This window comes from Equus quagga, chromosome 2 (genome assembly GCF_021613505.1).
Source record: "Equus quagga isolate Etosha38 chromosome 2, UCLA_HA_Equagga_1.0, whole genome shotgun sequence".
NCBI lineage: Eukaryota > Metazoa > Chordata > Mammalia > Perissodactyla > Equidae > Equus > Equus quagga.
Window position 1 is genome coordinate 23,695,450 of NC_060268.1, and position 24,970 is coordinate 23,720,419.

At 48.8% G+C, this 24,970-nt stretch overlaps 1 protein-coding gene and 2 pseudogenes across 1 annotated transcript; all 3 read left to right on the top strand.

The window, feature by feature from the left end:
• Nucleotides 1–2,004: 2,004 nt before the first annotated feature.
• LOC124234983 (granzyme-like protein 2) lies at nucleotides 2,005–4,917 on the top strand (annotated as a pseudogene).
• Nucleotides 4,918–5,374: 457 nt separating this feature from the next.
• On the top strand, nucleotides 5,375–8,640 carry LOC124235930 (granzyme H-like). Its single transcript, XM_046654476.1, has 5 exons — nucleotides 5,375–5,429; nucleotides 6,568–6,715; nucleotides 7,250–7,385; nucleotides 7,586–7,843; nucleotides 8,500–8,640. Exons 1-5 carry the CDS (start codon nucleotides 5,375–5,377, stop codon nucleotides 8,638–8,640), a joined length of 738 nt encoding a protein of 245 aa, XP_046510432.1.
• A 9,205-nt stretch (nucleotides 8,641–17,845) lies between these two features.
• LOC124234984 (granzyme H-like) lies at nucleotides 17,846–24,786 on the top strand (annotated as a pseudogene).
• Nucleotides 24,787–24,970: the final 184 nt, after the last annotated feature.

Genomic DNA, 24,970 nt, shown 5'->3' on the forward strand with positions numbered 1-24,970 from the left:
TAAGCCTCTATATGCATTCCACAGCTACTCAACTCTGGGGTCTTTTAACCTTTAAAATATCAAGAAGTTTAGAACAATGTTAGCTTTATCAGGCAACCTAGGACCACACAGGGAACTCAAGTGCATTTCTCAGTCAAACACCTCCTCTCAGCTCTCCTATTCGGTCATGACCTTTTCTTCCTTGCACCCACATCAATGCCCCATCTGCACTTCATTCCTAACCTCTGCTCCTCACCCCCACCCCAACTGTTTCCAGTTGCTTGTAACTACCAAGAAGTTGATGGATGACTAGACTCTTGCCGACTGTGTTCTATGAGACCAGTGCATGGTACTTTGGCTTTTACACCAAAAATGAGACTAAGAAATAAAATAAAACCCTTGTGCTATCACAAAAATGGAGCTCTACAAAGAGTAGGATTGCATAGATGCATGCTATTTTAGGAAGTAGACAGTTGCCTAATCACAAATTCAAGGCATGTTGGGATCATATTCATTTTCCTGGAGGATCTCACTAATGGAAAAGGGAGACCATTTCTGGCTAATACGAAAGGCCCCCAAAGCTTCATCTCCATTGAAAGTGTCCAGTGCTTTGTCCTGGTAAATGTGATCATGCTATAAATAGCCTAAAAATATGCTTCTTACAAAATCCTCATGACACAACCCCTTCTCTGTGAAGTGAAGAGGGATGTGACAAAAGCTCTAATCTTAAGAAGCAATAGAACTGGGAGGAAATTGGTGGTCACTGAGCCAGCCCTTTCCTCCTTCACCTCTAGGACTGAAAAGCCTGGAAGGAGAAGGCACACACCACTTCAGACCTGATCAGCCTTTCGGAGAAGATGCTGCTGCTTCTGTTCTTCTTAGCCAATCTCCAACTCTCCAGGGCTGCAGGAATTAAACGCCCCTATAGATCCTCAGAGGGCTGGCTTATTCCAACACTGACACTTTCACAGTGTCCAAGTGAGGCTGTCTTTATGATCCTTCCTTGCTTCAGTCCACTCCCCAGAAATTTGCTGATCCCCAGTCTGTCACTGGATATGCAGTGTGGAGAAACTATAGAAAAGAGAACTACTCCCTAGGACACCTGGTGGGTCTTCTCCCTTCCAAGGGTCACATCCTTGTCACCTGGAAAATGACTTAATATTAGGATAGCACATGATTCTAGTGGAAGGGGAAAGCTGAAAATGAGTGCTATAACTTCCCATTCTCCAAAGCTTCGAGTGGTAATATGTCTCTGGAGGTGTTGTCTGGATCCACAACAGAAGAGCCAGCTAATACTCAGTTTCCTAGATGTCACTTTCACCTTCTCCCCATTCTTCTGAACCACTCAGCTCTCCCAGGGCAGATATCGAGAACCTAATTAAGCCATCAGAGTGTTGACTCACTGCTGCCCCCACCAGCCTAGTGGAGAGTGGCTGCCACCTAGGCCCCTCCAGCCCATTTCCCCATCTCCCTCTGATTTCCCGACGTTTGTATTCTGCCTTCTGTGTGACTTAGAATGTTAAAACTGTTCAGATTGCATTAAAACTTCTCCTCCCCAGCTGCTGACCAAAGCAGATTTGAGGACTGTTCATTCATGTACCCAGCAAGCATTTATGGGATGTGTACTATGTGCCTGGCCCAGGATGGGAAAGAAAGGAACCAGAGTATTTGGTTCTATGAGCATAAAATATTCAAGTCTAAGACAAGATTCATTCTGGAGGTAAGCAGGTCACAGGGGTCTGAACGGCTTGGGGAAAAATTCACCAGGCTAGGTCAGAGAGACCAGGATCTTCTGGGAGAGTCCCCTTAACATGTATTTAAAGTGTGTTTGCTCCAGAACAAGGGCTGAGCACCTCATCTCTACAGGAGGAAACTGAAAAGTAAACCAGGAAACAATGCTGCAAGCCCGCCAGCTGCCCTCTGAAGCCTACAGCCCCCTCTCATTGTGTTGGGTCCCTGAGGACACTCCAACCACCCCAGCCTCCGAACATCCATAGGTTTAGGCCACCAGGCAGTTCTCGGCCCATGTTTGCCATGAACACAGAGATCCAGGGCAATTTTCTCTTTCAGGGAAGCTCAGATGGGGCAGAGAGGCCATACCACAGTCCCTGCCCTACATGGCATCTGTACTTTCCCACAATAACATGGGTGGTTGGAATAGATGTGGTGGGTCCTAGTATGAGATAATGTTGTGACCGTAGCTCACTGCAATGGAAGGTGAGGAGCACAATTGAGTCCTTGTCTTCCTGGGATCCCCTGGCAGGGTCCCTTGGCCCATAACTCAGGAAAGTCAGTGAGCACAAAGAGCCAGTGACTAATCAGAGGAACAATCTGATCTGCTCAGACCAGTTGACAGTGAGTGTGGGATTCAGGGGTGGACTGTGTGGAGAGAGGTCTGGATGTACAACAGGCTGCTGAAGAACCAGGCTGGGTCACTGCTGCACAGCAAAGAAAGCTGGCACTGTCCCCTTTTCCCTTCCTGCCTATCTGATTCAGCTGCAGGTGTACTTTCAGCTGGAACTTCAACCTGCATTTCAGAGACTGAGTTGTAGCTCCTAGGCTTACCAAATCTACCTTTTCTTTACAGACAAATACGTGTCATCCTGGGTGCTGACAATATCAGAGAAATGGAAAATAGCCAGCAGGTCATTCCTGTGCTCAGAGTCTTAACTCATAAGGATTATGATGATAATTCAAAGGTCAACGAATCGTGCTACTGAAGGTACCACCTTGCTGACTTTCAGGTGCAGTTTCACAGTTCATGAGGGTAGCTCATTCAGTGTCTCAGTTCCTTCCTCTCCCCCAACATGTCTGCTCTGCTGCGTCAATGTAATAGGAGGGGCCTTGCCGAACTCCGTGCAGGGGGTACAGGCAACCTCAGCCATGGATCTGAGACCAGCTGGAATGCAAGACCTGCACTGCCATCTCTCACTTTTCTGACCAGCTGCAAAAGAAGACTCAATTCAACTCGCCTGTGAAGACCATCATCCTGCCAGAGAGCCAGGACTCGGTGAGGCCAGGACAGGTGTGCAGTGTGGCAGGCTGGGGGAAAGTTGCTAGTGACAAAAAGGTAAACACACTCCAGGAGGTGGATCTAGAAGTGCAGAATGAGCAGAAGTGCAAGGACCTCTTCAAAAACTACAACTCCATCCAGCTGTGAGTGGGAAGCCTGTGGACAAGAAGGCCACTGCAAGAGTAAGAAGATAAGAATCTTCCCACCCTTGCCCCAGGGACAGAGTGATGCTGGGGTGACATTGCCAGGACTTCTCTCACCCAACAACCAGTGGTTGACCTGGTTCCACTCATGGGTGGAGGCTTGCTGTTCCCAGCATGTTTAGCCCAGGCATCTCCCTCCAGCCAATTTCTTGACCTTTGTCCATGGAAAACAAGACGAGGGCCTGGGACTGGGTGGAGCTGGAGAGAGGACACAGCCAGGACACAGGTTCAGGGTGCAGGTACATCACAGGGGATCCACCAATCCCCCTGAAACTCAGAGCCAAGGTGAATGGTGACCACTCAGCCACTACCTCTCTGAACAGCTGGGCCCTGAGAGGGGAGCAGGGGAGCACAAGGGAGAAAATGATGCTGAGAAGGAGGAGCCAGAGGGCTCTGACTGAGACTTCTCCCTTCTCTGTGCACAGAGGGACTCCAGGGGCACATTCATGTGTAACAATGTGGCCCAGGGCATTGTCTCGTTTGCAAAAAAGAATGGGAAGCCTCGGTATAACTTCACCAGGATCTCGAGCTTTCTGCCCTGGAGAAAAAGCACAATACTTCAGGCAGCAGGGCCCAGGCTCAGGTGCCCCCAGGATTGATCTGTCCATCTTTTCTGTGGCAGAGGCCAGAACTGCCCTAGGTAGATTGGAGAGGAGGGGAGCCTGTGAGGAACCTAATAAACTTCCATCTCTATAGTGGAAATCATTGATTCCTCCTTTATTCACCATAATGCACTATAGCCTATAGCTTATTGAGTAAATATTTCTTCTATTTATCAAGAATGTCTTTTTTTTTGAGAATAGATTCAGAAAAGTAACCTCATTTTGAAAACATCCACCTTAGAGAAGGTAGACCGTAAAGAAGTAGTCTGCTGAATGCCTGCCGTCCATGAGTGTGTTTGACTACAGGAAAATGTATGCTGAGTGGAAAAGTATTACATACTCATAGAGAAACACAGTAGGAGCAGAAAACAGAAATAATAACATTAACATTCCTGAGAATTCCACCACCCAGACATCTTCATCCTTAATGCTTAAGCAGGTTGCCTTCTTCTGTTTTCTATGTCTTCATAGGATGCTGTTCCTTCAGCAGAATTGTGGTTAGGCCATTAGAGGTCATAATGCCCTCCTTTCCATGACTCCTTCACTTCTCGTCACACTGGTGAGAGTGTTGGGATAATCTCTTTGCAAATATTTATAGCTGTTAGGCGCAGGGACATCAGAGCCCTTGTTCACTGCACTCCAGACAGACTTTTTAGTGCATAGGAATTATTAGGACAATTGGCATTCATTTCCCCATCGCCTGGCAACAGTGACCCACATCTCTTGAGATGAACCCTCTCCCCAGATACCAGGCACTATGATATGGGTAACGGTCCCCACCTCGTGCTACAAGACCCAAGCATAAACCAATCAGGCCACTCAATTCTGACAGACCCACTGATGGTTTGTTTTGGTCCAATGAATACCAAGTCCAGGACTTTTGTTCAAAACTATGGGAGAAGAGAAGCTCTGTTTGTCACAGAATATTTACATTTAAAGAGGGGATTCTAAATATTCCAAAACACAAGCCTGGACATGTGGTCAGAGTGGAAGTGGGTTAACATTTGGGGTGTTTGGGTGTGTCCAGCTCTACATGCCCCTAAGTCAGGTCCAGCCTCTATCTCCCACCACCAGGCAGATACCCACTACAGCCTTTACCAGCCAGTACTGTAATCATTGATGCTTCGTCTACCCCAACTGACTGCCATCTTCTCAAGGGCAGAGGCCACCAGGCTCATCTGCCTGGAGCTAGCTTGCTAAAATAATTATTCATGACTTCATCAGGTTGGAAAAAGAGCCAAAAGCCGAGAAAAAGGGGCATTCTTGATTTGGTCACCGACGGGCTTCTGGGGTCCAGCTCCTCCGCTGGCTGCAGCAAAGGCTGCACTTTCTTGTTCTTTCTTGCTTTCACTTTGTGACTCAGCACTGGGACTGCAAGTGTGGTGACAACGCTACTCTCACCTACCCAAAGCCAGAGAACTTCAACAAATCAGCTTGCAGACGATGCAGGAAAACCAGCAGCACAGGTGGAGGTGGTCTGTAAGGTCCTGGGCCACACCCCTGCCTTCCCTTTGGCAATCAAGTGTCTAGAAGGATGAACCACCAGCAGCTCAGACCAGAGCAGACCTTCGAGGAAGATGCAACCACTCCTGCTCTTGTTGGCCTTTCTTCTGCCCCCTGAGCCTGGGACAGGTGAGTGAACATCCCCATTCCAGAGCCTCCAGCCCATCTCACAACACCGTCTGGACTCCTGACCCTTCTACCCAGCACAGTCACTGATTTTTCTCAATTTCAGACCAAGAATTTTCTAGACACAGCTCCGATCCAAAATTCAGCCTAACAAGTCTGATGCTGCATAGACATACCACAAGGATGGCAGGAAGGAAGAGTGGTCACTAAAAGTTTAGTGTGTGAGCCTCTCTCTTATCAACTGGAAAGTGGGCTGTTCATAGAAAGGCATTGGGCAGAGGAAATGGAGCTCTAAAAGATAAGTAATTAAAATCCCTCATTCCAACTCAGGAAAGGGCAGATCAGACAAATCGGCTGCAGTAGTGGAACTGTCACCGGAACCAGCTAAGGAAACATTTTCACATCTTGGTGCCCTCAACCCCTCATCCCTCCCAGGAGAGGACCCCAGGGAGCAGTGGATCTCAGAAGGGGCTGGATGACTACATGAGGGCTCTCCTGTTGCTTTGGCTCTGCCAGAGGCCTGGGGACCCCATTTTCCACCCCACATCTCCCTGCCTTCCCAAGCCATAGGCTGCTCCACACAGGGCCCTCCCTACATGATGATGGCCTTCAATCCTACAAGCATGATCCCCAACAAACTGCAGCAGAAAGCTAAGTGAAGGCCATTCATTCACACAGTCAAAAAATGTTTACTGAGATCCCAGGACAGGTTAGCCCATAGGACATGAGGATTGTAGAAAATCCAACTCCATGAGCTCATGGACAGTTTGTTAGATACGGGCACCAGTCAGGACCTTAGCAAAGGCTCAGAAGGGTTGGAGACTCACTGAGACAGAAGGCGTTAGCAAGCCCTGTCACGATCCCCTTGGGCTCCACCATTGTGAAGACAGCTCTTATCTCTTCCATACGTGGTCTGAAGTGGGACGGGAACAACAAGCACCATCCTCTGTTTTCTCACAGTGGGTTCAGAGGCTTCACATTCCGAAAAGATTATTGTGCTCCAGGGAGAACCTGGGAGGACTCTGCCCCAGTGTCTGCAGGGCACTGTAAACCCCACCCTCAATCACCACCTTCCAGAGCCTTCCCTCCGGACCACCACTGCTTCCAGAAAGCCCATCTTCCAGGTTTTTTTTTTTTTCAGGAATCATCATCGGAGGACAAGAGGCCAGGCCTCACTCCCACCCCTACATGGCATTGATTCATGCTCTGCATGAGAGGAAGGTCCAGAGGTGTGGTGGTGTCCTTGTGGAAAGGGATGTTGTTCTGACGGCTGCTCACTGCTGGGGAAGGTGAGGTGCTGCAGACAACTGACACCTCCCGAGACCCCAACAGGGAGCCTTGTCCTCTGCCCAGGGACTGCAGCCTAGGGGAGCTCCCCCGACTCCTAGTAACTCAAGGCCACAAGCGCTCATGAGAGGAGCCATCTGAGAGCATGACTGGGCCATGGAAAGTGAGAAATAGGACAGGGAAGCATTGCATTCAGAGGGTCAGAGGTGGGAGAAAGAGGCCCAGTGGAGAAGACAGACCACACTGGCCCAATAAAGCAGCTGTGGAGGATGAAATCATGCACTGAGGTCAAAACGAAAACTCGGAGTACTTTCACAATATTGCCTGAGGACAAGAGAAAGCTTCCAGAAGGCCTACTTTGAGTGTCCTTGAGAAGCACAGGGCACCCAGTCACTCAGAACTGGGCTCTGGTGTTGTCTCAATTTCCCCTAGCTGCAGCCCGGGCCCTGCCCCAGCTGTCACTCACCCTTCATGGCTCCTGGGCTGGATCTCTGTGACTCCATGCCCCCCACATCCCCATTCGGCTTTCTGTGCAGCACAATCAAGGTGACCCTGGGGGCCCACAACATCCTGAATCAAGAGAGGACCCAGCAGGTCATCTCTGTGAAAGAAGCCATCTGCCATCCAGACTATAATCCTAAGAAGTCCTCCAATGACATCATGTTACTAAAGGTAAGGGAACCTCCCTGCTGCTCTTGCTCTCCTTGGTCCAGATTGTTTCCCCTCCCACTGGGACTCTTCCTTCCTTCCAATCCTGGCTGCCTGACTATTGACTGTGGCTCCGGGCAGAGGGTAGTCAGTGCAGCCCCATCGCGGTGTCCAGGTCCAGGAGGCTAGTGGCTGAGTTGGGCTTTCTTTCCTCTTCCCATCAGCTGGAGAGAGAGGCCAGGCAGACTGCAGCTGTGCAGCCACTCAGCCTGCCCTGGGGCCAGGCCCCAGTGAGGCCCGGAGAGGTGTGCAGTGTGGCCGGCTGGGGGAAAGTCTCAATAGACACTTTAGCAACCACTCTGCAGGAGGTGGAGCTGACCGTGCAGCAGGACCAGGAGTGCAAATCCTACTTTAGCAATAATTACAACAGTACCACTCAGCTGTGCGCTGGGGACCCGAAGGAAAAGAAGTCTTCCTTTCAGGTGAGACTGAGCATCTGCCTGGCTCAGCTTTGGGGAGAGGGGAGTTTGGGGAAGATCTGGGACTTGGAGTCCCAGGCAGTAGGGACTCCTCCACCCCCTAGACTCTGATCTTTCTCCTGGGAAGAGAAGGGGGGAGCAGCCAGAGTGGGGAGTCACAGGCCTTCTGGGAGCTTCCCAGGGGCCCGAGATGCATCCAAACATGGTGCTCCATTGGAAGATGAGTTTGCAAGACTCTGCCCCACGCCCGGCTCTGGTGTTAGAAAACTGCTCCCTGGGTGTGCAGCAGTCAAATCAGGTGGCTCCTCACAGCTGGCTCCCACATTGATTAACTGGCTCACCCTACAAGCTGAGTGTCGTCCTCATCTGCCTGCTTCCATGTCCTTAAATGGTAGAACGAAGCATAGTCCCACAGCGCCCTCATGGGAGAGGATCTGGGACCTGGGGGAGGAGAGGGAGCTGCCCCCTGAGTGAAATGAAGCCAGGACAATGTCCAGGGTCAGGACTGGGCAGCTGAGGGGCCCACAGGGGCCTGCCCTGCTCTCTGATCTCCCACATGAAGGAGAGGCCAGGTGGCCTTCACTGAGAGGGCGCTTGGGATACAAGTGGGCAGAATCAGGGAGAGCACAGTCTCAGTCCTCCCCACTCTCTGTGCACAGGGGGACTCTGGGGGCCCTTTCATGTGTAAGAATGTGCTCCAGGGCATTGTCTGCTGTGGAAAAGAGAATGGGAAACCTCCACGGGTCTTCACCAAAGTCTCGAGCTTCTTGCCCTGGATAAACGAAACCATGAAATCCTAGGAAAAGCCTCTAACTGTAGGAACGAGCCCACCTTGTCTGGAGCTGATCCAGAATGTCACCAGCAACTAAATAAATGTCTCTGAGCTGAGCAGGAAAGGCTGGTTTCTTGTTTATTCACTGACCCTCATTCACAGGCACCTACTCTGTCCTTAGAAGGCCAATGACACAAATCTGCTGTTTTCTGCTTCCTCCTCTTCCCCCTCCCATCACCACCTCCCCCAAACCTCAAGCAAAGCTGTTCCCAGCTCCTTTTGACCCTCACCTTTCTCTGGGCCTGCCCTTCTGCCAGGGCTGCAGCTGAGCCCCATCAGGAGAAAACATGAAGCTCTCTGGTCCTGGGTCTCAGGATGAACTTCTTACCTCCTTCCCTGTGTTATACAGCAGAGAGGAAGGGGGATGACACCATGGGTCCCGGACACCAAGCAGGCAAGCCTGGGGCTGCAGCTCAACGGCATAGCCACCCACACGGGGAAGGGGAGAGGATGCCTGAGCAGGACAGTTCTCTCCCACAGCCAGGGAGCTGGCGCGGAGTCAGGGTGGGTCTCTGGAGAAGCTCCTCGTTCTCACCCAGCCTGAGTTTCCTCCCTGCCCTCCTGCGACCTTGGGGCCGAGCTTGCCCTCCAGTCTCCGGGCTGCCCCTTCTTCTCCATCCCTGCTTTTCACGGAGAGTTCTCAGAGTCCACCAACTCCTGTCCCCTCCAGAAACCCTGATCTGAATTGGCCCCTTTCTGATAGTCCTTCGGCCTAGGACACGCAGAGCTCCATGTGTTTCCAGCTGGGCTTTTCCCCTGAGATGCCAGCCCAACTCATGCTCTGTCATAGAGGGCCATGAGGAACCAGGCTTGTGCTGGCAACAAGAGGACATATGGAGGACACAGCAGGCAGGCTGTCTCTCCAGAACCCCTGCCCCAACTCTCACCTGGCAAAGCCAGCTCAACCCCTCACATCCAGCCCAGTGTCCCCCAAGTGCTCAGAGTGCATTGATCACCTGGTCACTTGATAATCTCAGTCCATTTCAGCCTGTCCGTCTTAGTCACTGCTGACCTCTAGGCTAAGGCCCCTCACTGGCCACCGAGGGCTGTCTCAGCCTTTTGAGTTAGCCCTACCCTCTCTGCAGTAGGACTGGAAAGCACCATTTTTCCATCAATAAACAAACACACCCTGATTGAGCTCCTAAGTACCCAGCACTGGGGATCCACAGTGGACCTAATACACTCTGTCATTTGAACCCAAGAGACACTGATAATGTGAGTTTCACCCAAATCATGTAACTCTCTCTCCCTCCTCACATGAGTGCACATGGCCTAGATCTCTGTGGGAAATCCATAGGAATAAAATACTTGTGTTCTGTTTCTATTGCTGGTCACAGTTCGTGTGAGCGCGAGCACGTGTGACTCTAGGATAGCAGGGCGTGGGATTTGGAAAAGACAGCAGTCATTTGGTTTCCAGGGGTGAAGTCCCCACACTCTGTCCACTGGAGCATCATCTTCACCTAGAGGAGAGGGCAGCCCGCAGGGAGGGAGAAGGGCAGCGAGGGCAGCCTTACCTTCGTTTGCCTTAAAAGTGGCAGATAGGAATGTCATTGTACAGATTCAGATGGTAGGAAAAACTGTATTAAATACTTGCTTGAAGGCAACTAGAGTCAGACTCTAAACACCCATCCAACTGGACTGGCGGGAAACCTGATCCCTGTGGTTACTGTACCTCCTGCCTGCACTGAATCAAACCAGATTCAGGGAGGTTCACATGGTCTAGAAAACTGGAGAAAGGCCTCTCCTCTTAGGGCCACCGTGGTTACTGCTGCGTCCGTAGTTCCAGACTACCCAGATTTTTCGACTTTAGGAGTATTTTGACTAGGAGCCCCCATGGAGAGTATGGAATCCTTTGTGGAATGAGGATCTCCCTGAGTTGGGCTCAGCTCAGGAAACACTCCCAGCAGCCATCTCTCCAAGGGCTTGCCGCTCATATGGGGCACAACCTGGGAGCTGAGCATATGTCCCAGCTCTGAGCTCCTGCTCCAAACCCACACAGCACTACCCTCCCACCACAAGAGGTACTTACTCTGGGATCATGTAACCCTCACAGGCACGGCCTTTCCCACCTTGTTGTGCACAAAGCAGGCAGCAACACCGTGTCTTCATGACTGCGGGCACTTTCACAAGGGGAGAGCAGTGAGGACACGCAGCTTCTGATCTGGAGCTGAAAAAATATCTCTGTATCTAAGACATACTAAGAACCTGGCTCCTTGATGGGAAAATACAAAAAGGAAAATGCCAAACGAAAAATAAAAATAATATTTACAAAAGCAGCCCAGCCACATGCATATTGAGTTTAGATATCACATGTACTTTGAGGAAATGGTTCTGTGGTTTGGATACAAGTTTGAGAACCCTGCTGCAGGTCTTCCTCCTGTGAGAGATGAGGGAGGGACACAGTCCCAGGAGGGGGCAGTGGACGACTGAAGGGACCACAGAGTTAGAACAGAGCTTGAACTGAGCCCAGGCGCCCTGACAGCCAGGTCAGCAAGAGCCCTGACATGTTGTCTAACCCCTGCCCCGTGATGACTTCCTGGCATCCCTGAACAAGAGCTGAGCTTCTGCTCACACACCTCCCTGGAGAGAAAACCTCTGGGCTGCTGTGCAGCCATTCTGTGGCAAGGATTCCTACACCTCGCTTGGTGAGCTGAAGTCTGCTCAGGGGCACATTTGGATGGGGGTGGGAAAGCACCCTAATCATGCTGATGCCTTCAAATCTCCTTTGTCTGTGGAAGTGTCCCCTGCTCCAGCCCTGCCTTTGAGGAAACAATCCTTCTGTTCCTCAAGTACCTCTGTAGTGAAAATTTAAATAGAAATAAATAAAATATCTCTGGAATGACCTCAAGGAAATGCCTCTACTCAAGCAAACCCACCCAAAACTCTCCTCCTTCCCTCCAGACCCACAAGAAGAGCTGGGTCCCAGGATGGCAGGGACAGAACCGCCAAGCCAGTTCCTGGGGGAGAGAGGCCCAAAGGAAAGTGAGATCTTGGTAATTTTTGTGAAGGTGTCTCAGGATGGCTCTGCCTTCCTGCCCACCACCATACTTCTGCCGGTTCCCCCTTTGTGGACTTACAGAACTCACAGGGTTGATTTCCTGTCTTGCTATCCCACCCAACACTGCTTTTGTCCAACAAACACATTCACCATAAAAGAAGTGCAGCCACTGGTTCCTTTTCGTCATAGGCCTATTGCTAGACTACATTCCTCATCCACAGACTCAGGAAGCTCAGTGAACGTCAGGGAGGACAAAGAAAACAACATCTAAGCATATAATAGTCAAACTGGTAAATACCAAAGAAAGGGGCCCACCTGTCAGTGCTGTAGTTACATTCATGCACTCTGCTCCGGTGGCCCAGGGTTCGACGTTCAGATCCTGGGCACGGATCTAAGTGCCGCTTATGAAGCCATGCTGTGGTAGGCGTCTCACATACAAAAAATGGAGGAGGATGGACACAAATGTTAGCTCAGGGAAATCTTCCTAAGAAAAAAAACGAAAAATGGAGATAAGCAGAAAAGGCTAAATGTAGACAGAGAGAAAAGCAATAAACATTACTTTAAGAGAAACAACAATAAGAATAACAATGAGCCCTCATCAGAAATGATAGAAATCAGAAGACACTTAGATGACATTTCTAAGTAGTTGAAAGGAAAAGGCAAACTATATGTGGAATTCTATCTTCTGTGAATATATTATTTAAAAATGAAGGCAAAGTAAATAAATTTTCAGGAAAACAAAGGTACAAGAATTTGTTGCCATCAGCCCTGCACTGCAAGAAAGACTAAAAGCAGTTCATCAGGCTGAAGGGACACGATCCCCATTGTAGGCAGGAAGGACAAAAGAAGAATTAAATTGTGAAATGTGACCAAATATACAAGACTTTATATAAATTTCTTTCAAAGATTAATGACTATTTAAGGCAAAAATGTTTTAGAATTTATAGAATATAGTAGCAAAATATATGACAAAAATAACTATAGGGGTAGGAGGGGGGATAAATGGAAATATTTTATTTCAATGTTCTCATACAAAGCGGTATAACATTAATTCAAAGTAGATTGTGACATGTGAAGGAGGCATATTGCAATCTTAGAGTAACCAATACAATAATACGTAGAGATAGAACTAAAAGCCAACAAAGAAGACAAAATGAGATATAACAAAAGAAGGCAGGAAGAGAAGGACAAAGGAAAAAAATTCATCACACCAATAGAAATCAAGTATCAACATGGTATTCTTCAACCTAACCCTATCAGTAGTTGTGTTAAATGTAAGCAGATTAGACCCTCCAACTAAAGGGCAGAGATTGTCAGTCTGGATAAAAAATGCAAGACCAATTTTGTGCTATTTACAGGAGATACTCTTAAATATAAAGACACAGATAGGATGAAAGTAAAATTATGGAAGAAAAAAGTTATATCCTGCAACACTAATCAATGAAAACAGCCTTGCCCATGGAGTATGCTGTGTAACTTTAGAATTTTTGGCAACCTATCAGATGAAATAGAGTGTCTCAGTAGAATTTTCATTTCCATTGTTTTCCATAGTTTACTTCCATTTCTGTTAATATGAGTGAGCTTGAGACTCTTCGTTATGTTTTAAATATATTTTAACGTGAACTGTCTGGTCCTTTGTCCATTCTTTTATCAGGTTTTTGGTCTTTTTCTTCTGAATTTTCAGAGTCCTTTGTATATTCTCTAGATTAACTCTTTAATTGTAATATATGTTGCAATAGTTTTTTCCAAGTTTGCTGTCTGTATTTTGAATTTGCCTACTGACATACAAAACCTAAAAACAATTTTTTACATATCGTCGTTTATCAAACTTTTCATTTAATGTTTCTGGATATAGAGTCATTGCTAGAAACCCTTTCCCCTTTCTAATTTTATAGAGGAAGTTATCCATGTTTATTTCTACGGCATGCATGATATTATTTTGTATATTTGAATCTCTTACTGGTTTGCAGTTTACTTGGTGGTTTATGTGAAATATGACTGCAATTTAACCTCTTAACAAATCTCTGTCTAGTTGATCCAGTGTCATTTATTAAAAAGTCCATCATTTCCCCAATGATTTGAAATGCCATCTTACGAAAAACTACATTTCCATATGTACTGGGGAATGTTTCTGTATTTTCTATTCTGTCTAATTGATCTCTGTTCATGAGTCAGAGCCACACTGTTTTCAAGAAATAAGTTTTATAAGATGTTTTTAATATCTGACAGGTTAATCCTCTCCCTTACTAGTCATTTTTCTTTTTGTCGTAATTTTCCTAGCTGATCTTGCTTGCTTATTTTCCACATAAATTTGAGAAATTGTCTAGAACTGGTGTAACAGGAAAAAGATTGTTATTTTTATTGAAATCGCATTAAATTTATATATTAGTTTGGGCAGAAATTACAGCTTCTTGGTGTAAATGCATCCCATCTGAGAACTAAGACTATCTTTCTTTAACTCAAGTCTCTTTTTGTGTTTTAGGAGCATTTAAAAGTTTTCCTCAAATTTTTCTCAATTCTGGTTAAGTTTTTCCTGGCATCTTGGGGTTTTTTTTTGTTGCTACTAACAGATTTTCTTTCCAGTTATGTCTTCAAACTGATGGTTTTTGTATATGGGAAAGCTATGGATTTCCTCCTAATTTTAAAGCAATCTCAAGCTTACACAGAAGCTGCAAGTACAATACAAAGAACTTTTGTTTTCTTGAGCCATTTGAAGGTAAAGTTACTGACATGGTGCTGTGTCACTTCCCAAATACTTTAGTGTGTAATTCCTACAAACAAGGACACTCTTCTATAACCACAATCCAGCCATCAAACCCAGGAAACTAACACTGATACCAGCAAGATCATCCACTCTTTAGACATCTAATCATTAGCCTTACTATGTTTACTTATCTGATTAATCCCCACAGAGATTTACATAACAAATCTTCCACATTCCCATTGTCCCCTAAGTGGGCCCCCTCCTTCCTCCATGCAGGCTCTGGCATTCCACATCAGCAGCCCCTTTGTGCCAAAGCCCACCTCACCCTAATCAGCCTGCTCTGACAAATTGCACCAGCCTGCCCCCCTGTAGAGGCCCCTGTCTCCCCACTTGAGCTGTGATAACACCTACTAGGCCAGCCCCTAGTGTGAACACCCTGCTCACCCAACTTGGGCATCCACTCCCTGCACTGGGCTGCCATCCTCACCTCATATGCATCCTGACACCCCAAACCACACAGCCCAGTGCAGGGTGTCCGAGTTAATGTGGGGTGAGGAAGGTGTCCACACAGAGGGAGGCCTGGCATGAGCACCTTCCCCATCCCACACAGGCAAGGCTTTGACGCCTCGCTGTGGTTCACTGTGGCTCCCCTGCTGGAGTCAACGCTGACATTGTGCCTTGTTTCTCTAACTAAGGTTCTATTGCTTTCTAAGAGAATTGGGATCAACATGTTTAGAACCAACAATATTTTCAATTCCATGCCTCTCTCCTCTTTTCCCACAATGGGGGGATAATGAGGATGACTCTTTTAGGAAATGGTGATATCAGAAATGTAGTTTTCTGGGCAGTGGTGTGAGAATACTGCTTTGGCTCCCTGGCATCCGTTCCCAATTCACGTGGTATCAGTAATTCACCGAGGAGAATAACTTAGGGGAGAACCAACCATCTTCCATTCCCAGAACACGGGATTTGGACAGAGCAGACTCCAGCCAATCAAAGGCTGGGACCTGGGCTTACACAGATCAGAGCCTCTGACCAACTCTACAGATGCCTAAAGCAGCATGACAGATTGTGCTTTGCTGGGACAGCCTCTGTATATCTCCCATCCCACAGGCTCTTCTTACAGGACTGCAACAGTCCTCCCACTCACAGGTGGAATTTGAGACCTTTCCTTTTTAATTTGGGCTGGGCTGGGTTTTGATTGCCCAAAGCAGTGAAATATGGTAAAATGTATGCATTATGACTTCAAAGTCTAGGAAATAAAAGGAACACAGCTTCTGCCTGGCTTGCTTTTTAGGAGGTGCTCACTCTGGGGAAGCCAATCATCACGTTGCGAGAAAGACCCAGCAATCCCATGCACAGAGACTACTTGAGAGGCCCTCATGGAGAGCAAGGGATGTGCCGAGAGGACAGCCAGCACCACCACTGTGCATGTGTGAGAGAGCTGTCAGGTGATTCTGGCCTCCAGGCTTCAAGCCTCCCCTGACACCAAGGGAAGCAGAGGGTACCTATCCACTACATCCTGACCAAACCACTCAGCTCTTTAGTAACTGGAACAAGCCCTCTTCAGCAAGGCTACACCTTCTGTCCATCCCTATAACCATGGTCCTTACCACCCTTGTCTGATCACTGATGTTTTGTCTCCCCCACCACAAGCAAGGAATCTCACGTCAACACCCACTAGTCACACAGAAAAGGACCTCCATAAATGATCATCCTCAATAATTATGTCCCAAGAGAGCCAAGGAAATGAAGATATTGTTGGATCTACCATCACAAGACTCACGTTGCTGGGGCTCAGGGACTGGCTACTGGCTGATCAACATCCCCAACCATCCCACGTGTAGCCGGCAGTTCCTGCTTTCTGTGAGTACGGTCAGCACTGAGACAAGAGCTACAAGTGCTGGTGTGGTGAATGATAAGCTCTAGCTCCACTCAGGCCCGAGGACTTGATCAGACAGCAGTGTGAGGCGTTCAGAGGGAGCCTTATATGACAAGGCCACAACACTGAGGAGACACTTGGAGTTAGATGACAAGGAGGAAGTTCCAGCACTATGACCTGGGGAACCTTCCTGGGGAGATGTAGCTGCTGTTGCTCCTGGTGGCCTTTCTTCTATTCCCCAAGGGAGAGGCAGGTCATGACTATCCCCACCAATAGAGGTCCAGCATCATCCCACACTGGCTCAGCCCTGTTCAGATGCTGCACTCAAACACATCCTGGTGCTGGTCCATCCCAGGAACTTTCTGAACTCCAGGTCCAACCTCCCTCAAAGACCAGCAAATCTGCTGCATAATGAAAACTCAGCAGGAATGGCAGGGCGGAATGCTGTTCTCCATGAGGGCCAGTGGGTGCTGTTCCTCCCCAGGCCCTACCCTTGTCATCTAGAAAGTGAGTTCTTTTACAAAGGCATCTGGAAGGAAGCTGGAAGCTGAGAATGAGAAATAATTAATTCCCCAGGAAAGGGCAGCTTGGAGAAAGGGGCTGACTTCTGAAATCAAAGTAGGGCCCACAAGCTTTCTAACTCAATGTCCTAAAACACGTCCTCTATTTCCACTCCCTTCTCCCAGCTTTGTCATTCCCATAATGCCCAGCAAAGAAACTGAGGGTCCGGTGATCCCAGCGTTGGTGGCATCCCAGTTCACTCTCAAGTTCTCTCTGGTAATTTTTCAGTCAATGGGCCCATAGCTTTGGCAGGCTCCATCTTACCTGCTGCTCAGAAGCCTTCCAGCACCCCCACAATCTCCCCTGATCCAGAGGTTAACTGAGAGCCATTCCTTTGGGCAGCCAAGACATTTACTGGGCACCTGCGATGTGTCAGGCTCAAGCAGATACCGAAAAAACACAACCCGGCATCTTGAGCTCATGTTCCAAACATTACAGACCAGCAGCCCAGTGAGGTCTGGAAAAAAAGAGGGGGTAGAGGACCCAGAGAACATCAAGGAATGGATTTTCCAGGATCCACCAAGCCTTCATCGCTTGTTCCAAACACCATTCCTGTCTGCCAACATTTGTGTCTGGAGTAGGAATTAAGGAACGTGGACTGATCCTCTCTTTGTCAAAGAGAGAATCTGAGTTTGGAAGGTGACTAGGCAAGCCAGAGTTGCAGCCCCAGAAACCAGCAGGACCGCTTCTTTTTTTTTCAGGAAGATTAGCCCTGAGCTAACATCTACCACAAATCTTCCTCTTTGCTGAGAAAGACTGGCCCTGAGCTAATGTCTGTGCCCATCCTCCTCTATTTCATGTGGGACATCTACCACAGCATGACTTGACAAGCAGTGCCATGTCTGCACCCAGGATCCGAACCTGTGAACCTCAGGCCACAGAAGTGGAATGTGCACACTTAACCGCTGCGCCACCACGCTGGCCCCAGGACCGCTTCTTGGTTGCTGCTGGATACTACAGACCCCACTAGCTGCCACCCCAACTCTTTCCCACCCTGGTCTCCTTTGTCCCCATTTCCCTGTTCCACCATGTTACTCCATAGGCACAGCAAGCAGGGTAGAATTGTTCTTTCAGGGAAAACCATCGGGGGCCATGAGGCCAAGCCTTGTTCTTGTTCCTGTGTGGCATTTCTTCTGATCCATACTCCAGAGAAAAGAAAAAGCTGTGGGGGTTTCCTTGTGTGTGAGGACTTTCTGCTGACAGCAGCTCCCTACTGGGGAAGGTGAGGAGCAGCGTGTGGCCCCACCATTTTGGCGACACCTCACAGAGAAGACTCTTCTCAGGGGCTGCAGAGCTGGGCCACCTAGTAACACAGAAGAGCCCTTCAGAGGACAGGGAAGCTTTGGGGAGAGAGGGACAGGTCAGTGCAAGGGGTCTGTGGAAGGAGGCTGATCAAAGGTGGCATCAGGAAGAAGCTGCGGCTGTGCTCCAAAGCCCAGAGTGCACAGGGGAGAAATTCACAGTTTTGCTTACAGACAGGCAAGCTCTGCACGTGGCCAAGCGCCCAGAGTCTGCTCCAGGAACCACCACCCAGCTCGGAATGCCAAGAAGCAGAAGACCTGTAGATGCTTATCCCCAGGCCCCCACCCCTGTAATTCCTCCTCTCTAGTCTCTTGTATATAAGAATGGATTCAGTAAAGCAACCTCATTTTTAAAACATCCACCTTAGAGAAGGCTGGACTGGAAAGAAGTGGTCTGCTGAATGTTTGCCATTGATGCAGGTGCTTCGACTATGGGAAAATGTATTTTGGACAGAAAAGTAATACATATTCATCATAGAAAGACAGTTAAAGGTGGAACATATCAATGGGAACATTAAAATTCCTGATAATTCCACCACCCGGAGATCATCATCATTAATGCTTAAGCAGGTGGCCTTCCACTCTTTTTCTATGTCTTCATAAGATGCTGTTGCTAATTATTAGGATGATCGGCATCCATTTTCCCTTCATCTGGCCACAGTGACGAGAATTTGTCAAGGGAGACCCCCTCCCCAGAAACAGACACTATGATTTGGGTGGAACAGTCCCAACCTCAGGTCCAGGAGTGCTAAATGACTCAAGAATAGACTAATCGGGCCATTCAGTTCTGATAGACTCAATGATGGCTTGTTGTGGTTCAATAACTATCAAGTCCAGGACTTTTGTTCAAAATTGGGGGATAAGAGAAGCCTTCTTGGTCACAGAATCTTTAAAGAGGGGATTCTAAATATTCCAAAATACAAGGCTGGACTGGTGGTCAGAGAGGAAATGGGGTTACCACTTGGGGTGTATGGGTGTGTCCAGCTCTACATGCCCCTAAGGCAGTTCCAGCCTCTATCTCCCACCACCAAGCAGACCCCACCACAGCCCTTACCAGCTTGTACTTTAACCACAGATTCTCAGTCTACTCCAGCCGATGCCATCTTCTCAAGGGCAAGGAGCCATCTCACTCATCTCCCAGGAACTACTTTGCTAAATAATTATTCATGACTTCATCAGGATGGAAAAAGAGCCATGAGCTGAGAAATGGAGAAACATTCTAGATTCAGTCACCGAGGGGCTTCTGGGGTCAGGCTCCTCTGTTGGCTGTAGCACAGGCTTCACTTTTTCTTCTTTCTTCTTGCTTTCACCTTGTGACTCAGCACTAGGATGGCAAGTGGTTGGTGACAGTGCCTCTCTCACATACCTCATGCCAAAAACCTTCAAAATCCACCTTGCAGATGACACAAAACAACCAGAAGAGCACAGGTCTAGGAGGTCTGTGAGGTCCTGAGCCACCACGCCTGCCTTCCAGTCAGGGACCTTGTGTCTGGAAAGAAGAAACACCAGCAGCTCAGACTCCGGCAGAACTTCAGTGAAGCTGCAGCCACTCCTGCTCTTGTTGGCCTTTCTTCCGCCTCCTGAGGCTGGGACCAGTGAGTGACCATCCCCATTCCAGAGGCTCCAGCCCATCACAAAAACGGTCTGTATTCCTGACACTTTTGCCTAGAAAAGTTAGGGATTTTCCTCAGTTTGAACCCAAGAACTTTCTAGACCCCAGATCCCATCCCAAATCTAGACGAATAAGTAAGATTCTGCACAGACACTCAACAATGATGGCAAGAAGGAAGGGTCTTCACTAAAAGATTTAATGTGTGAGCCTTTCTCTTATCACCTGGCAAGTGAGTTGTTCCCAGAAAGGCATTTGGCAGAGGACTTGAACCTACAAGGACAATGAATTAAAATCAATCACTCCCACCGAAGAAAGGGCTGCTCAGAAAAACCGGCGGCACTAGTAGGACCTGTCCCTGGATCCAGCTTAACAACCAGTCTCATTTCTCAGTGACCTCATACCCTCAACCCTGCCCAGGAGAGGAGCACAGGGTGCAGTGAATCTCAGAAGGGAATGGATGACTGCACCCAGAGCTCCCCTGTGGCCTTGACTCTGCCAGAGGCCTGGGGACGCCACCTTCTGCCCTACCTCCCCGTGTCTTCCCAGGTCTTTGGCTACTCCACACAGTGCCCTCCCCACATGATGATGGCCTTCAATCCCACCAACATGATCCCCAACAAACCTCAACCTAAAGCTAAGTGAAGGTCATTCATTCACACAGGCTAAAATTGTTTAAGGCGATCCTAGGAGAGGTTAGATGCTAGGATATGAGGATTTTAGAAAATCCAACTCCAAAAGCTCACAGACAGATTATTAGATAAAGGGCAGGACATGATTGGGACATTAGCAGAGGCACAGATGGGTCAGGAGACTCCTTGAGACAGAAGATCAGGGGAGCCCTGTCCACGATCCCCTGGGGTTCCAGCATCATGAAGACAGATCTTATCTCCTCCATGCATGGTCTGTAGCAGGTTGAGGACAACAAGCACTGTCTTCCCTTTTCTCACAGGGAGTTCTGAGGCTTGACATTCAGAAAAGGTTATTCTGCTGCTAGGATAACCTGAGAGGACCCTCCCCTGGTGTGTGCAGGGCATTGTAGACCCCACCCTCAATCACAACCTTTCTGAGCTTTCCATCCTGACCCCAACCACTCCCAGAAAGCCCATTTTCCAGTCTTCTTTAGAAGACATCCTCAGAAGACATGAGGGCAGGCCCCACTCCCACCCCACGTGGTGTTGGTTCAGTTTCGCTTAAGGACAAAATGAACAGGTGCGGCAGTAACCTCATGCGAAAGGATGTTATTCTGATGACTGGTCACTGCTGGGGAAGGTGAGGGGCCGCAGACAACTGACACCTCCTGAGACCCCTACAGGGATCCCTTTCCTCTTCCCACGGTCCGCAGCCCATGGGAGCTCCCCTGGCTCCTGGTAACTCAAAGCCAAGACAGCAAATAAGAGGAGCCATCTGAGAGCAGGATTGGCCATGGAAAGTCAGAAAGAGGACAGTCAAGCCTTGGGGTCAGAGGGTCAGAGGTGAGAGCAAGTGGTCCAGTTGAGAAGAAAGACCACACTGGCCAAAGAAAGCAGCTGGGGAGGATGAAAGCATGCATTAGGGTCAAAAGGCAAACTCAACATATTTACACAATATTGCCTAAGGGCAAGAGAAAGCTTCTAGGTGACACACCTTAATGTCATTGAGAACCATAGAACCACACAGGACAGTCACTCAGTGCCTAGTCTTCCTGTTGTTTAGATTTCCCCTAGCTGCATGCCTGCCCTGCCCCATGTTACCTGCCATCATGGCTATGGGATGGATCTCCTGTGACTCCACGCCTCCCACATCTCTACTCTACTTTCTTTGCAGCTCAATCAGTGTCACCCTTGGGGCCTACATCATTCTGGAGCAGGAGAACACCCAGCAGGTCATCACTGTGAGTGAAGCCATCTGCCACCTAGTCTTTAATCCTAAGAACATCTCCAATGACATCATGTTACTAAAGGTAAGGAAACCTCCCAGCTGCTCTTGCTGTCCTGGGTCAAGATTGTTTCCCCTCCCAGTGTGACCTGTCACTTTCCTCCTCCCTGTCCTGGCCACCTGACTAAGACCAAGTGGCTCAGGGGAGAGGGAGGTCAGTGTGGCCCCATCCTGGTGTCCAGACCAAGGAGGCTAGTGGCTGAGCTGGACTTTCTTGCCTCTTCCCATCAGCTGGAGAGAAAGGCCAAGCAGACTGCAGCTGTGAGGACCCTCAGCCTGCCCTGGGCTCAAGGCCCAATTGAGGCCTGGACAGGTGTGCAGGGTGGCCAGCTGGAGTAAAAAGTCCAATGGGCACTTTAGTAACCAATCTTCAGGAGGTGGAGCTGACCATGCAGAAGGGCAGGAGTGTGAATCCTTCTTCCGCAGCTATAGCAGTAGGGTCACCCAGATTTGTGTGGGGGACCCAAAGAAGATGGAGAATAGCTTCAAGGTGAGGTTTCCAGCACGTACTTAGACAGGCTCTGGCAGAGAGGAAATGGGGAGCTCTGAGGGGTGGGAGTGGCCATATCTTCATGCCTCAGCCGGGGAGCTTGGGCAGCCTGCATCCCCAAATCCAGTCTTTAGTTTTCAACCCTAGCATATCAGGCATGCAGCCTGAGGAAGGATCAGTCCTCCCACAGCAGGGTTCTCATCAAAGTTTCCCTGAGGATTAGAGAGAAAGCCTTGGCCTGGATGGAGCTTCAAGAAACAGTCAGAGCCAGGCTGGAGTCCTGGGATGAGGGAGGTGACAAGGCTTGCCCTGGCTCTGATCTCCCACAAGGAGGAAATTGGTGGTCACTGAGCCCATTCCATCTTCCTTTACCTCTAGGTTTGAAAAGCCTGGAAGGAGAAGGCACACACCACTTCAGACCTCGTCAGCCTTTCAGAGAAGATGCTGCTGCTTCTGTTCTTCTTGGCCAATCTTCAACCCTCCAGGGCTGCAAGAGCCAAGTGCCCCTGCGGATCCTCAGAAGCCTGGCGTTCCAACAGGGATACTTCCACAGTGTCCCAGTGAGGCTGTCATTATGATCCTCCCTGGCCTCAGCTCAGTCCTAGATATTTGCTGATCCCCAGATCTGTCCCTGGATATATAGTGCAGAGAAATCACAGAAAAGAAAACTACTCCCAAGGAGAGGGCATGTGTCCTCTGCCTTCTTTCTTGTCACTTGGAAAGTGACTAATATTATGGTGGCACATGATTCTAGTGGAGGGGAAAGCTAAAAATAGGAGATATAACATTCCATTCTACAAAGCTATGAGTGGTTACGTATCTCAGGAACCATCGTCTAGACCAAGATGAAACAGGTATCTTACATTCAGTCTCCCAGACATCACCTTCTCCCTGTCCCCACTCTTGAGCATCTCAGCTTTACCAGAAGAGATACTCAGAACCTAAGTGAGCCATCAGAGTGTTACCTCACCACTGCTCACATGGTCCTCTTGGAGACTGGCTCCCACCGACGCCTCTCCTGCCTATCTCTCCCTCTCACTCTGATTTCCCAGCCTTTGTACTTTGTCCTCTATGTCCTCACACTCAATGCCTTAGAAAGGTAACTCTGTGCTGGGATTCAGATTTCATTGGAACCGATCCTCACCAGCTTCTGACTAAAGCAGATTTGAGGACTGTTCCTGTACCCAGCAAGCATTTGTGAGGTGTGTACTATGTGCCTGACCCAGGATGGGGGCGAAAGAAGCCAGAATATTCAGCTACATGAGCTCAAAATGTTCAAGTCTCAGACTAGATCTATTCTGGAAGTAAGCAGGACACAGGGGTCTGAGACTCTCAAGACAAAGAAGCAACCAGGCAGGTCAGAGAGAGTAATTTCCAGGTCTTCTAGGACAGTCGTCTTAACATGTATAAGAAGTGTGTTTGCTCCAGAACAAGGGCTGAGCTCCTCATCTCTAGAGGAGAAAACTGAGAACTAAGCCAGGAAACAAGTCATGCTGCAAGTCAGCCAGCTGCCCTGTGAAGCCTGCAGCCCTATTTCATTGTGTTGGTGCCTGAGAACACTTCAACCACCCCAGCCTCTGAACCATGCGTTTAGGCCACCAGGCAGCGCCTTCACCCTGTTTTCCATGAACACAGAGATCCAGGGCTATTTTCTCTTTCAGGGGACATGAGATGGGGCAGAGAGGCCAGAACACAGTCCCAGCCCCACATAGCATCTATGCTTTCCTAGAATGACAGAGAAGGGTGTAGTAGACGCCAGGGTTCTTAGTATGAGACAACCAGGTTCTGACAACAGCTCACTGTAATGGAAAGTGAGGAGCACAAATGATTCCTAGTCTTCCTGGGAACCCCAGGTACTGTCTGAGAGTCTGTAATTGAGGAAGGTCCCTGAGAGCACAAAGCCAATGAGTAAACAGAGAAGCAATCATATCTGCTCAGAACAGGACAAAGAGAGTGGGGGACACAGGGATGGAACATGTGGACAGAGCCTGGGGTGACAGACTGGCTGCTGAAGAACCAGGCTGGGTCACTGCCACAGAGGACAGAAGGACGACACTGTCTACTTTTACCTCCTCCCTATCTGACTCAGCTGCAGGTGTGCCTTAGGCTTGAACCTCAACCTGCCTTTCAGAGAGTGACCTGTAGCCCCTGTGGCTGACCCAATCCACCTTTTCTTCACAGAAAAATAAGTGTTACCCTGGGGGCTCACAATATCAGAAAAATGGAAAACAACCAAGAGGTCATTCCTGTCCTCAAAGTCTTCCCTCACAAAGATTATAATGATAATCCAAAGGTCAATGACATCGTGCTACTGAAGGTACCATCTTGCTGAATTTCAGGTGAAATTGCACAGGTCACAAGGGAGAAGACAGTGCATTCAGGGTCCCAGTTCCCTCCTCTCTACCAACTTGTCTGCTCTACTGGGCCACTGTAATAGAAGGGGTCTTAGGAGACTCCAGGCAGGGGTACAGGCAACTTCACCCCTGGGTCTGAGCCCATCTGGAGGGCGGGACATGACCTGCCATGTCTCACCTTTCTGAGCAGCTGCAAAACAAGGCTGAGCTCAACTCGGCTGCGAAGACCATCGCTCTGCTGCAGAGCAAGGACTGGGTGAGGCTGAGGCAGGTGTGCAGTGTGGCAGGCTGGGGATGACTGGCAAGTGTTAAAAAGGTAAACACACTCTAGAAGGTGGATGTAGAAGTACAGAATCAACAGACGTGCAAGGACTTCTTCAAAAACTACAACTCCACCCAGCTGTGGATTAGAACCCTCAGGACAAGAAAGTAGCTACAAGCATATAGAGACAAGAATCTTCCCACCTTTGCCCCCGGCACAC